At 40.9% G+C, this 13928-nt stretch overlaps 1 protein-coding gene across 2 annotated transcripts in view; it reads right to left on the bottom strand.

Moving 5' to 3' along the window:
- Oseg4 (intraflagellar transport protein Oseg4) overlaps positions 1-13928 on the bottom strand; it is a 600898-nt gene that overhangs the window by 261389 nt on the left and 325581 nt on the right. For both annotated transcript variants that reach the window (XM_071662283.1, XM_071662291.1), the window contains exon 10: positions 12324-12452. In XM_071662283.1, the coding sequence (XP_071518384.1) occupies positions 12324-12452 (129 nt within the window). The remainder of the gene's footprint in view (positions 1-12323; positions 12453-13928) is intronic.

Raw genomic sequence — 13928 nt, 5'->3', positions numbered from 1 at the left:
GTGTGTAATGTCTCCATGGTTTAATTTCTTTATGGATGGTTAGGGAAGTGAATGCAAGAGTTTTGGAGAGAGGGGCAAGATCGCAGTCTGTTGTGGATGAGAGAGCTTGGGAAGTGAGTCAGTTGTTGTTCGCTCATGATATGGCGCTGGTGGCTGATTCGGGTGAGAAACTGCAGAAGCTGGTGACTGAGTTTGGTAAAGTGTGTGAAAGAAGAAAGCTGAGAGTAAATGTGAAGAAGAGCAAGGTTATTAGGTTCAGTAGGGTTGAAGGACGAGTTGATTGGGAAGTAAGTTTGAATGGAGAAAAACTGAAGGAAGTGAAGTGTTTTAGATATCTGGGAGTGGATTTGGCAGCGGATGAAACCATGGAAGCGGAAGTGAGTCACAGGGTGGGGGAAGGGGCGAAAGTTCTGGGAGCATTTAAAAATGTGTGGAAGGCGAGAACATTATCTCGGAAAGCAAAAATGGGTATGTTTGAAGGAATAGTGGTTCCAACAATGTTATATGGTTGCGAGGCGTGGGCTATAGATAGGGTTGTGCAGAGGAGGGAGGGTGGATGGGTTGGAAATGAGATGTTTCAGGACAATATGTTGTGTGAGGTGGTTTGATCGAGTAAGTAATGAAAGGGTAAGAGAGATGTGTGGTAATACAAAGAGTGTGGTTGAGAGAGCAGAAGAGGGTGTATTGAAATGGGTTGGTCACATGGAGAGAATGAGTGAGGAAAGATTGGCAAAGAGGATATATGTGTCAGAGGTGGAGGGAACGAGAAGTGGCAGACTAATTTGGAGGTGGGAGGATGGAGTGATACGATTTTGAGCGATCGGGGCTTGAACATGCAGGAGGGTGAAAGGCGTGCAAGGAAGAGAGTGAATTGGAACGATGTGGTATACCGGGATGGACGTGCTGTCAATGGAATGAACCAGGGCATGTGAAGCGTCTGGGGTAAACCATGGAAAGTTTTGTGTTGCCTGGATTTGGAAAGGGAGCTGTGCTTTCGGTGCATTGTACATGACAGTTAGAGACTGAGTGTGAACGAATGTGGCCTTTCTTGTGTTTTTCTTGGCGCTACCTCGCGCGCGTGCGGGGGGAGGGGGTTGTCATTTCATGTGTGGCGGGGTGGCTACATGAATGAATAAAGGCAGCAAGTATGAATTATGTACATGTGTATATATGCATATGTCTGTGTATGTATATATATGTATACGTTGAAATGTATAGGTATGTATATGTGCGTGTGTGGACGTGTATGTATATACATGTGTATGTGGGCGGGTTGGGTTATTCTTTTGTCTGTTTCCTTGCGCTATCTCGCTAACGTGGGAGATAGCGTCAAAGTATATATATATATATATATATATATATATATATATATATATATATATATATATATATATATATATATATGTGTGTGTGTGTGTGTGTGTGTGTGTGTGAGTGAGTGTTTGGGACATTCTTCGTCTGTTTCCTTGTGATACCTCGCTGACACGGGCGGTTAAGTATAATAAAAAGAAATAATCAAACGTTTATGAGTAGCAAAGATGGTCAAAGGGCATTATTAGGTTAAGTATTAACTGATAGGCATGAAAAAGAGAGACTTTTAGATGTAAATGTGCTGAGACAGAGAATTGGTGGGATGTCTAATCACTATCCTGTGGAGGTGAGGGTGAAGGTTTGTTGAGGTTTCAAAAAAAGGGGAAACAATGTCCCAGTGAAGAGAATGGTAAGAGTAAGGGAGTCTGGAAAGGAGACTTGTGTGAAGAAATAACGGGAGAGATTGAGTATAGAATGGCAAAAGGTGACAACAAATGAACTGAGGGGAGTGGCTGATGAATGCGAGGTACATAGGGAAGCAATGTTGGCATGTGCAAGAGATGCATGTGGTATGTTCGAGGTGGGTAGAGAAGAAAGGGTAATGAGTGGTGGGGTAATGAAGTAAAGTTGCTAAAGAAAGAGAAAAGAGAGGCATTTTATTTTTCTATTATATATCCTTTTTTAATTTTTCATTTTCTTTTTATCTATTTTCCATTTTTTATGTAGAAGGCTCCAGTCATGGACAAAGAGTCCACATGAAGGCCAGGCTCTAATTGAAATACAGAGAATTATGAAATGGATACAGAAAAGACAAGGGAAAGTATTTGAGAATTTTTGAGAAAGTGAAAAACCAGTCTTTTGAAATGTGCCAGGTTACAGTTACAGGGAAACACATGAAGGTAGGGAGTTGCAAGGCTTCTACGTGTAGTGAGAGAAGCAGGTTTCAAAACAGCCAACTCTTGAGTTGCTCATGGACGCGCAATAATCATGTGATGCAGCAGCTTGCCTAATATCTATGCATTCATTATACTAGTCGCCGTTTCCTGCATCAGTTAGTAGCACCAGGAAACAGACAAAACTGAGCCATCCACTCATATATATATATATATATATACATTAACACACATACGTGTACATATATATACATATTGGAAATAGTCACAATTTCGCGCGTGATCAAGATATTCCTATGAGTCCACGGGGAAAATGAAACACGATAAGTTCCCAAATGCACTTTCGTGTAATAATCACATCGTCAGGGGAGACTCAAGAGAAAATATAAGTCAGTTGATATACATCGAAGAGACGAAGGTAGGACGCCATTTGGTAAACATGCGCATGTTTACCAAATGGCGTCCTTGCTTCGTCTCTTCGATGTATATCATCTGACTTATATTTCTCTCTTGTGTCTCCCCTGATGATGTGATTATTACACGAAAGTGCACTTGGGAACTTATCGTGTTTCATTTTCCCCGTGGTCTCATAGGAATACATACATATATGAAAGGGTAAGTAATGAAAGGGTAAGAGAGATGTGTGGTAATAAAAAGAGAGAGCAGAAAAGGGTGTATTGAAATTATTTGGTCACATGGAGAGAATGAGTGAGGAAAGATTTACAAAGAGGATATATGTGTCAGAGGTAGAGGGAACGAGGAGACCAAATAGGAGGTGGAAGGATGGAGTGAAAAAGATTTTGAGCGATAGGGGCCTGAACATACAGGAGGATGAAAGGCGTGCAAGGAATAGAGTGAACTGGAATGATGTGCTATACTGGGGTCGACCTGCTGTCAATGGATTGAACTAGGGCATGTGAAGCGTCTGGGGTAGACCATGGAAAGTTTTGTGGGGCCTGGATGTGGAAAGGGAGTTGTGGTTTCGGAGCATTACACATGACAGCTAGAGACTGAGTATAAACGAATGTGGCCTTTTTTGTCTTTTCCTGGCGCTACCTTGCGCGCACGCGGGGGGGGGGGGGGGGGGGGGGGGAGGTGCCATTTCATGTGTGGCGGGGTGGCGGCGAGAATGGATGAAGGCAGCATGTATGAATATGTACATGTGTATATATGTGTCTGTGTAAGTATATGTATGTAAATGTTGAAATGTATAGGTATGTATATGTGTGTGTGTGGGTGTTTATTTATATACATGTGTATGTGTGTGGGTTGGGCCATTCTTTCGTCTGTTTCCTTGCACTACATCGATAACGCGGGAGACTGCGACAAAGTATAATAAATAAATAAATAAATATGAATACATATCAACATATAAACATATACATACATATACAAAGATATATACACTCTTGCTTGCCTTCATTCATTTCTGGCACCACCCCACCCCACAAGCAACAACATCACTACCACCTGTGCCAGCACTGTAGTGCCAGGAAAAGAGACAGAAAAGGCCACATTCATTCACACTCAGTGTCTAGCTGTCATGTGTAATACACCGAAACGACAGCATATATAAAAATGAATAAATAAATTTTTTTTTTTTTTTTGCTTTGTCGCTGTCTCCCGCGTTTGCGAGGTAGCGCAAGGAAACAGACGAAAGAAATGGCCCAACCCACCCCCATACACATGCCTTGATTCAATCCACTGACAGCACGTCAACCCCGGTATACCACATCGCTCCAATTCACTCTATTCTTTGCCCTCCTTTCACCCTCCTGCATGTTCAGGCCCCGATCACACAAAATCTTTTTCACTCCATCTTTCCACCTCCAATTTGGTCTCCCTCTTCTCCTCATTCCCTCCACCTCCGACACATATATCCTCTTGGTCAATCTTTCCTCACTCATTCTCTCCATGTGCCCAAACCATTTCAAAACACCCTCTTCTGCTCTCTCAACCACGCTCTTTTTATTTCCACACATCTCTCTTACCCTTACGTTACTTACTCGATCAAACCACATCACACCATCACAACATTGTCCTCAAACATCTCATTTCCAGCACATCCATCCTCCTGCGCACAACTCTATCCATAGTCCACGCCTCGCAACCATACAACATTGTTGGAACCACTATTCCTTCAAACATACCCATTTTTGCTTTCCGAGATAATGTTCTCGACTTCCACACATTCTTCAAGGCTCCCAGAATTTTCGCCCCCTCCCCCACCCTATGATCCACTTCCGCTTCCATGGTTCCATCCGCTGCCAGATCCACTCCCAGATATCTAAAACACTTCACTTCCTCCAGTTTTTCTCCATTCAAACTCACCTCCCAATTGAATTGACCCTCAACCCTACTGTACCTAATAACCTTGCTCTTATTCACATTTACTCTTAACTTTCTTCTTTCACACACTTTACCAAACTCAGTCACCAGCTTCTGCAGTTTCTCACATGAATCAGCCACCAGCGCTGTATCATCAGCGAACAACAACTGACTCACTTCCCAAGCTCTCTCATCCCCAACAGACTTCATACTTGCCCCTCTTTCCAAAACTCTTGCATTTACCTCCCTAACAACCCCATCCATAAACAAATTAAACAACCATGGAGACATCACACACCCCTGCCGCAAACCTACATTCACTGAGAACCAATCACTTTCCTCTCTTCCTACACGTACACATGCCTTGCATCCTCGATAAAAACTTTTCACTGCTTCTAACAACTTGCCTCCCACACCATATATTCTTAATACCTTCCACAGAGCATCTCCATCAACTCTATCATATGCCTTCTCCAGATCCATAAATGCTACATACAAATCCATTTGCTTTTCTAAGTATTTCTCACATACATTCTTCAAAGCAAACACCTGATCCACACATCCTCTACCACTTCTGAAACCACACTGCTCTTCCCCAATCTGATGCTCTGTACATGCCTTCACCCTCTCAATCAATACCCTCCCACATAATTTGCCAGGAATACTCAACAAACTTATACCTCTGTAATTTGAGCACTCACTCTTATCCCCTTTGCCTTTGTACAATGGCACTATGCACGCATTCCGCCAATCCTCAGGCACCTCACCATGAGTCATACATACATTAAATAACCTTACCAACCAGTCAACAATACAGTCACCCCCTTTTTTAATAAATTCCACTGCAATACCATCCAAACCTGCTGCCTTGCCGGCTTTCATCTTCCGCAAAGCTTTTACTACCTCTTCTCTGTTTACCAACTCATTTTCCCTAACCCTTGCACTTTGCACACCACCTCGACCAAAACACCCTATATCTGCCACTCTGTCATCAAACATATTCAACAAACCTTCAAAATACTCACTCCATCTCCTTCTCACATCACCACTACTTGTTATCACCTCCCCATTTGCGCCCTTCACTGAAGTTCCCATTTGCTCCCTTGTCTTACGCACTTTATTTACCTCCTTCCAGAACATGTTTTTATTCTCCCTAAAATTTAATGATACTCTCTCACCCCAACTCTCATTTGCCCTTTTTTTCACCTCTTGCACCTTTCTCGACCTCCTGTCTCTTTCTTTTATACGTCTCCCACTCAATTTCATTTTTTCCCTGCAAAAATCGTCCAAATGCCTCTCTCTTCTATTTCACTAATACTCTTACTTCTTCATCCCACCACTCACTACCCTTTCTAATCAACCCACCTCCCACTCTTCTCATGCCACAAGCATCTTTTGTGCAATCCATCACTGATTCCCTAAATACATCCCATTCCTCCCCCACTCCCCTTACTTCCATTGTTCTCACCTTTTTCCATTCTGTACTCAGTCTCTCCTGGTACTTCCTCACACAAGTCTCCTTCCCAAGCTCACTTACTCTCACCACCCTCTTCACCCCAACATTCACTCTTCTTTTCTGAAAACCCATACAAATCTTCACCTTAGCCTCCACAAGATAATGATCAGACATCCCTCCAGTTGCACCTCTCAGCACATTAACATCCAAAAGTCTCTCTTTCGCGCGCCTGTCAATTAACACGTAATCCAATAACGCTCTCTGGCCATCTCTCCTACTTACATAAGTATACTTATGTATATCTCACTTTTTAAACCAGGTATTCCCAATCATCAGTCCTTTTTCAGCACATGAATCTACAAGCTCTTCACCATTTCCATTTACAACACTGAACACCCCATGTATACCAATTATTCCCTCAACTGCCACATTACTCACCTTTGCATTCAAATCACCCAACACTATAACCCGGTCTCGAGCATCAAAACCACTAACACACTCATTCAGCTCCTCCTACACTTGCCTCTCATGATCTTTCTTCTCATGCCCAGGTGCATATGCACCAATAATCACCCATCTCTCTCCATCAACTTTCAGTTTTACCCATATTAATCGAGAATTTACTTTCTTACATTCTATCACATACTTCCACAACTCCTGTTTCAGGAGTACTGCTACTCCTTCCCTTGCTCTTGTCCTCTCACTAACCCCTGACTTTACTCCCCAGACATTCCCAAACCACTCTTCCCTTTTACCCTTGAGCTTCGTTTCACTCAGAGCCAAAACATCCATGTTCCTTTCCTCAAACATACTACATATCTCTCCTTTTTTCACATCTTGGTTACATCCACACACATTTAGGCACCCCAATCTGAGCCTTCGAGGAGGATGAGCACTCCCCGCGTGACTCCTTCTTCTGTTTCCCATTTTAGAAAGTTAAAAAATACAAGGAGGGGAGGATTTCTGGCCCCCCCGCTCCCGTCCCCTCTCTATATATATATATATATATATATATATATATATATATTTTTTTTTTTTTTTTTTTTTTTTTATACTTTGTCGCTGTCTCCCGCGTTTGCGAGGTAGCGCAAGGAAACAGACGAAAGAAATGGCCCAACCCCCCCCCCCCATACACATGTACATACACACGTCCACACACGCAAATATACATACCTACACAGCTTTCCATGGTTTACCCCAGACGCTTCACATGCCCTGATTCAATCCACTGACAGCACGTCAACCCCTGTATACCACATCGCTCCAATTCACTCTATTCCTTGCCCTCCTTTCACCCTCCTGCATGTTCAGGCCCCGATCACACAAAATCTTTTTCACTCCATCTTTCCATCCAATTTGGTCTCCCTCTTCTCCTCGTTCCCTCCACCTCCGACACATATATCCTCTTGGTCAATCTTTCCTCACTCATTCTCTCCATGTGCCCAAACCATTTCAAAACACCCTCTTCTGCTCTCTCAACCACGCTCTTTTTATTTCCACACATCTCTCTTACCCTTACGTTACTTACTCGATCAAACCACCTCACACCACACATTGTCCTCAAACATCTCATTTCTAGCACATCCATCCTCCTGCGCACAACTCTATCCATAGTCCACGCCTCGCAACCATACAGCATTGTTGGAACCACTATTCCTTCAAACATACCCATTTTTGCTTTCCGAGATAATGTTCTCGACTTCCACACATTTTTCAAGGCTCCCAAAATTTTCGCCCCCTCCCCCACCCTATGATCCACTTCCACTTCCATGGTTCCATCCGCTGACAGATCCACTCCCAGATATCTAAAACACTTCACTTCCTCCAGTTTTTCTCCATTCAAACTCACCTCCCAATTGACTTGACCCTCAACCCTACTGTACCTAATAACCTTGCTCTTATTCACATTTACTCTTAACTTTCTTCTTCCACACACTTTACCAAACTCAATCACCAGCTTCTGCAGTTTCTCACATGAATCAGCCACCAGCGCTGTATCATCAGCGAACAACAACTGACTCACTTCCCAAGCTCTCTCATCCCCCACAGACTTCATACTTGCCCCTCTTTCCAGGACTCTTGCATTTACCTCCCTAACAACCCCATCCATAAACAAATTAAACAACCATGGAGACATCACACACCCCTGCCGCAAACCTACATTCACTGAGAACCAATCACTTTCCTCTCTTCCTACACGTACACATGCCTTACATCCTCGATAAAAACTTTTCACTGCTTCTAACAACTTGCCTCCCACACCATATATTCTTAATACCTTCCACAGAGCATCTCTATCAACTCTATCATATGCCTTCTCCAGATCCATAAATGCTACATACAAATCCATTTGCTTTTCTAAGTATTTCTCACATACATTCTTCAAAGCAAACACCTGATCCACACATCCTCTACCACTTCTGAAACCGCACTGCTCTTCCCCAATCTGATGCTCTGTACATGCCTTCACCCTCTCAATCAATACCCTCCCATATAATTTACCAGGAATACTCAACAAACTTATACCTCTGTAATTTGAGCACTCACTCTTATCCCCTTTGCCTTTGTACAATGGCACTATGCCATATATATATATATATATATATATATATATATATATATATATATATATATATATATATATATATATATATATATATATTATACTTGATCACCATTTCCCGCATCAGCGAGGTGGGGCCAAGAAACAGACGAAGAATGGCCCATCCACTCATATAAACACATATATACATACACCTTCATACACTACCATACACATATCAGCATATAAACATCTTCATACACTACCATATACATATATACACATGTACATATTCATACTCGCTTGCCTCCATCCATTCCTGGGGCCACCCTGCCCCACAAGGAACAGCATCGCCATCCCCTACGTCAACAAGGTAGTGCCAGGAAAACAGACGAAAAAAGGCCACATTCGTTCACACTCAGTCTCTAGCTGTCATGTGTAATGCACCAAAACCACAACTCCCTATCCAAGTCCAGGCCTTACAGACCTTTCCATGGTTTACCCCAGACGTCCTATATGCCCCAGTCCAGTCCCCCGACAGCACATCAACCCCGGTATACCACATCGTTCCATTTCACTCTATTCCTTGCATGCCTCTCACCCTCCTGCAAGTTCAGGCCCCAATCGCTCAAATCTTTATCACTCCATCCTTCCACCTCCAATTTGGTCTCCCGCTTCTCCTTGTTCCCTCCACCTCTGACATATATATTCTCTTTGGCAACCTTTCCTCACTCTTTCTCTCCAAGTGTCCAAACCATTTCAAAACATCCCTTCTGCCCTCTCAACCATACTCTTCATATTTCCACATATCTCTCTTACCCTTTCATTACTTACTCGATCATACCACCTCACACCACATGTTCTCAAATATTTAATTTCCAACACATCTACCCTCCTCCGTACAACCCTATCTATAGCCCATGCCTCGCAAACATACAACATCGTTGGAACTACTATTCCTTCAAACATACCCATTTTTGCTCTCTGCGATAACGTTCTCTTTCTATACATTTTTCATCGCTCCCAGAACATTCGCCCCCTCCCCCATCCTGTGACACACTTCCACTTCCATGGTTCCATCCGCTGCCAATCCCACTCCCAGATATCTAAAACACTTCACTTCCTCCAATTTTTCTCCATTCAAACCTACATCCCAGTTAACTTGTCCACCAACCCTACTGTACCTAAAAACCTTGCTCTTATTCACATTTACTCTCAACTTTCTCCTTTCACACATATTTCCAAACTCAGTCTCTAACCGCTGCAGTTTCTCACACGAATCAACCACTAGAACTGTATCATCAGCGAACAACAACTGACTCACTTCCCAGGACCTCTCATCCCCAATAGACTGCATACTCGCCTCTCTCCAGAACTCTTGCATTCACCTCCCTAATCATCCCATCCATAAACAAATTCATTTATTATACTTGGTTACCTCCCTAACCACCCCATCCATAAACATATTCATTTATCATACTTGGTTACCTCCCCAACCACCCCATCCATAAACATATTCATTTATCATACTTGGTTACCTCCCCAACCACCCCATCCATAAACATATTCATTTATCATACTTGGTTACCTCCCCAACCACCCAATCCATAAACATATTCATTTATCATACTTGGTTACCTCCCCAACCACCCAATCCATAAACATATTCATTTATCATACTTGGTTACCTCCCTAACCACCCAATCCATAAACATATTCATTTATCATACTTGGTTACCTCCCCAACCACCCCATCCATAAACATATTCATTTATCATACTTGGTTACCTCCCCAACCACCCAATCCATAAACAAATTTATTCATCATACTTGAGTGCTGTTTCCCACAATAGTGAAGTACTGCCAGAAAACAGAAATCAACCAAATATAATATTTTTTCATACATATTCGCCATTTCCCGCATTTGTGAGGTAGCATTAAGAACAGAGGACTGAGCCTTTAAGGGAATATCCTCACTTGGCCCCCTTCTCTTTTCCTTTTTTTGGAAAAGTAAAAAACGAGAGGGGGAGGATTTCCAGCCCTTTGCTCCCTCCCCTTTTAGTCGCCTTCTACAACACGCAGGGAACACGTGGGAAGTATTCTTTCTCTCCTATCCCCAGGGATCATCTAAAATTCTTTAAAATCTGTGAAAATGTCTGTAGTTTTCTCTGTATTTTTCAGAGCATTTTATTCATACATATTCACCATTTCCTGTATTAGCGATGTAGCATCAGGAACAGATGACTGAGCCTTCAATGAAAAAATCCTCACTTGGCTGCCCTTCCCTGTTCTTCTTTTGGAAAAGTAAATAGGAGGGGAAGATTTCTAGCACCTCACTCCCATCTCTTTTAGTTGCCTTCTCTGACATTCAGGGCATATGTGGGAAGTAGTCTTTCTCCCCTATCCCCAGAGATCATCTAAAAATATATGAAATCTGTGAAAATGTCTGCAGTTTTCTCTGTGTTTTTCAGAGCACTATGGATATGTGGTCTCAGAAGTTTGGTGCATGAATGTAATCATATAAAACATACCTTTATTGGTTAGTGAACAAGACTTACTGGAAAGCTACAAAGACATTTTATGTACTTAGTAAGAAAAATGAGGAAAAAGATGACAGGTCCAAATATATGATAGCTAATGTAAGAAAGGTACAAAAACAATGCTTTTAATGTTGCCTTTAAATACAAGAACACTATCAGTACAACGTTAATTAAAAGTAGGCCAAGTTATCAAAAAATTGGGAGCGCTTATGCTGTGTAGGTTCCTGTGTCAAATGGTTTGCTGATGTCTATTGTCAATAGTAATGTGCAGGAGAGGGTCGAGGTTGGCTGAATCCATCTATGATATGTAGTGTGAGGTCTGTGTATAGTGGGTGGTAGAGTGCCTGGGTCTGAAGTCATGCAGTATGAGTAATAGTAGGATGTTTTGTTTGATTCTGTTGATCATTTTCTTAAAGTGTTTAGATACTGAGGATAGAAAGAGATATTGGGCAGTAAGAGGAAAGGAAGCTAGGAGGTTTGAAGGGTTTTAGAAAAGGATTATGCTGCTAAGTTCCCAGATTCTACAGGTTTTGTGGTTTAGTCAAGAGTAGTTGAAGATATCTATAAATGCTTGGATTGCATATGGGCCATAATGTTTAATTAAGGGCCCACAGTAGAGTTCTTTTTGTTTTTCTTTTCTTTTTTTAAATGCATCTCTTGTGATTCAGTGTGTTGAGGAAGGAGTGCTAGTTTTCAGTTTATTTTTGGAAGATTACATTAGTAATGGTGTTATCTAGAGTTTGGATTTGTTCTCTGATTTCTGTGATAGTGAGCAGTTTTTTCTGAAATGGTTTCTTTGTTTTATGAGATGTCTAAGTTGTGGGGAAAATTCTGGGTTGTATAATCTTCCTATCTCCTTCTGGGAAGTGCTTTTTTCTGGCTCAGTTGAAGATGTTGGTGAAGTATGAGATACAAACTGTATCACTCTCAAAGACTAGAAAGTTCCCTCATATCTATTTTTTACTAGCTGACTCCTATTCCAGCGGGTATGGGAACCCCAATTTTCTTTCCTGCATAAAATGCACACTCATACAGTAAAACAACCGCATTCTGCTTAAACTATACAAAAGATATATGGGTGGACTCTGGATTCCACCACAGTACTAAGTAACAATTCAACTTGCAAACAAACACTTTCATAAAGACTAATGCAAGGTATCTCCATCTGAAAAGCAGCTTCCATGACAAGTTACTTACAACTATAAAACTTTATTGGTCAAGTTGTACCTAAAGTCAACAGAAAGTTAACTTACTTGCTAATTCAATGGAGCTATGGGCTTTGGGTGTCTTGAAATGCCACAGATAGAAGTTCTCCTTGGATGCAGCAAAGACATAGTTATTGGTCATGGCCAAATAATGGGGTTCTATATCTATGTATTTGCCTGTCAAAAGAAAAAACACAAAAATATCAGGGATTTTGAAAAAGAGAACTCTGCATTGTGACTCTGTGAGTTAGAAAAACTGAAAACCTCTTACATCCAAGGCAGATCTGGTAGACAACATGTACTGATGGATCTTGGAAGTTCAGCTAAAGGGGCAACCAACAACTCAACTAGCTCACAGACCACCAACTGAGAAATAACTAGCCAATCAAAAATGCAACATTACCAATTTGGCCTCTATTCATAGTCAATCTATCACCCAAAAAGGTAGTTTGAGGCCAAATTAGATAAAGGCTGACTGGCCTGCGAGGATAGTTCAGTTTCTCAAACTCATACATAGTTATAACACTAATTATAATTCTATATAAAAGCTTTCTTTTTTACTGAATTATGAGTTAGAAGAACCGAGAGTTTCATAATCTGAGAAAAGCCTTAGATATCTGGACAATGGCCACCTACTCAAATGGTGTATGGATCTCTCTCTCTCTCTCTCTCACTCTCTCTCTCTCTCTCTCTCTCTCTCTCTCTCTCTCTCTCTCTCTCTCTCTCTCTGGTGAACAATTTCAGAGAAAGTATAAACTGAAATGATAATTTGTTCAAAGACCAGTTATCTTAATATCATTAAACAAAACAAAACACAGGTAATAAGAGGACTCAAGCTAAGTAAAGGACACCCTCATATGAAGAAAAGTAATTAACAAATTTTAACAAAAATATCTTATCTGTAACACAATATCCATGAAAGCATTCTTGTGCTCAGCATCTATACTGAATATATCTTTTGGTTGTATCAAACAAAACTAAGAAAACTGAAACATTGAAATCTGTGATTCTAAAATATTTTTTGGGAAAAGTAAAATTAGTGCATTTTTCTCATATCATCAAAATAAAAATAAAGTGGGGTAGCGACAGGAATGGATGAAGGCAAGCAATTATGAAAATGTACGTGTGTATATATGTATATATCTGCGTACATGTATGTTGATATGTACATGTATGTATATGTGCGTGTATGGGCGCTTATATATATATATATATATATATATATATATATATATATATATATATATATATATATATATATATATATATATGTATATTATTTTATTAATCTTATTATACTTTGTCGCTGTCTCCCGCGTTAGCGAAGTAGCGCAAGGAAACGGACAAAAGAATGGCCCACCCACCAACATATGCATGTATATACATACACGTCCATACACTCACATATACATAACTTTACATCTCAACGCATAAATATATATATATATATATATATATATATATATATATATATATATATATATATATATATATATATATATATATATATATATATATATACACAGACATATACATATAGACACACAGACATATACATATAGACACATGTACATAACTCATACTGTCTGCCCTTATTCACTCCCGTCGCCACCCCGCCACACATGAAATGACAACCCCTCCCCCCATATGTGC

The sequence above is a fragment of the Panulirus ornatus genome, chromosome 1 (genome assembly GCF_036320965.1).
Source record: "Panulirus ornatus isolate Po-2019 chromosome 1, ASM3632096v1, whole genome shotgun sequence".
Classification (NCBI taxonomy): domain Eukaryota; kingdom Metazoa; phylum Arthropoda; class Malacostraca; order Decapoda; family Palinuridae; genus Panulirus; species Panulirus ornatus.
The sequence above is the reverse complement of the archived record's forward strand: the minus strand, read 5'-3'. Positions and strand labels throughout refer to the sequence as shown.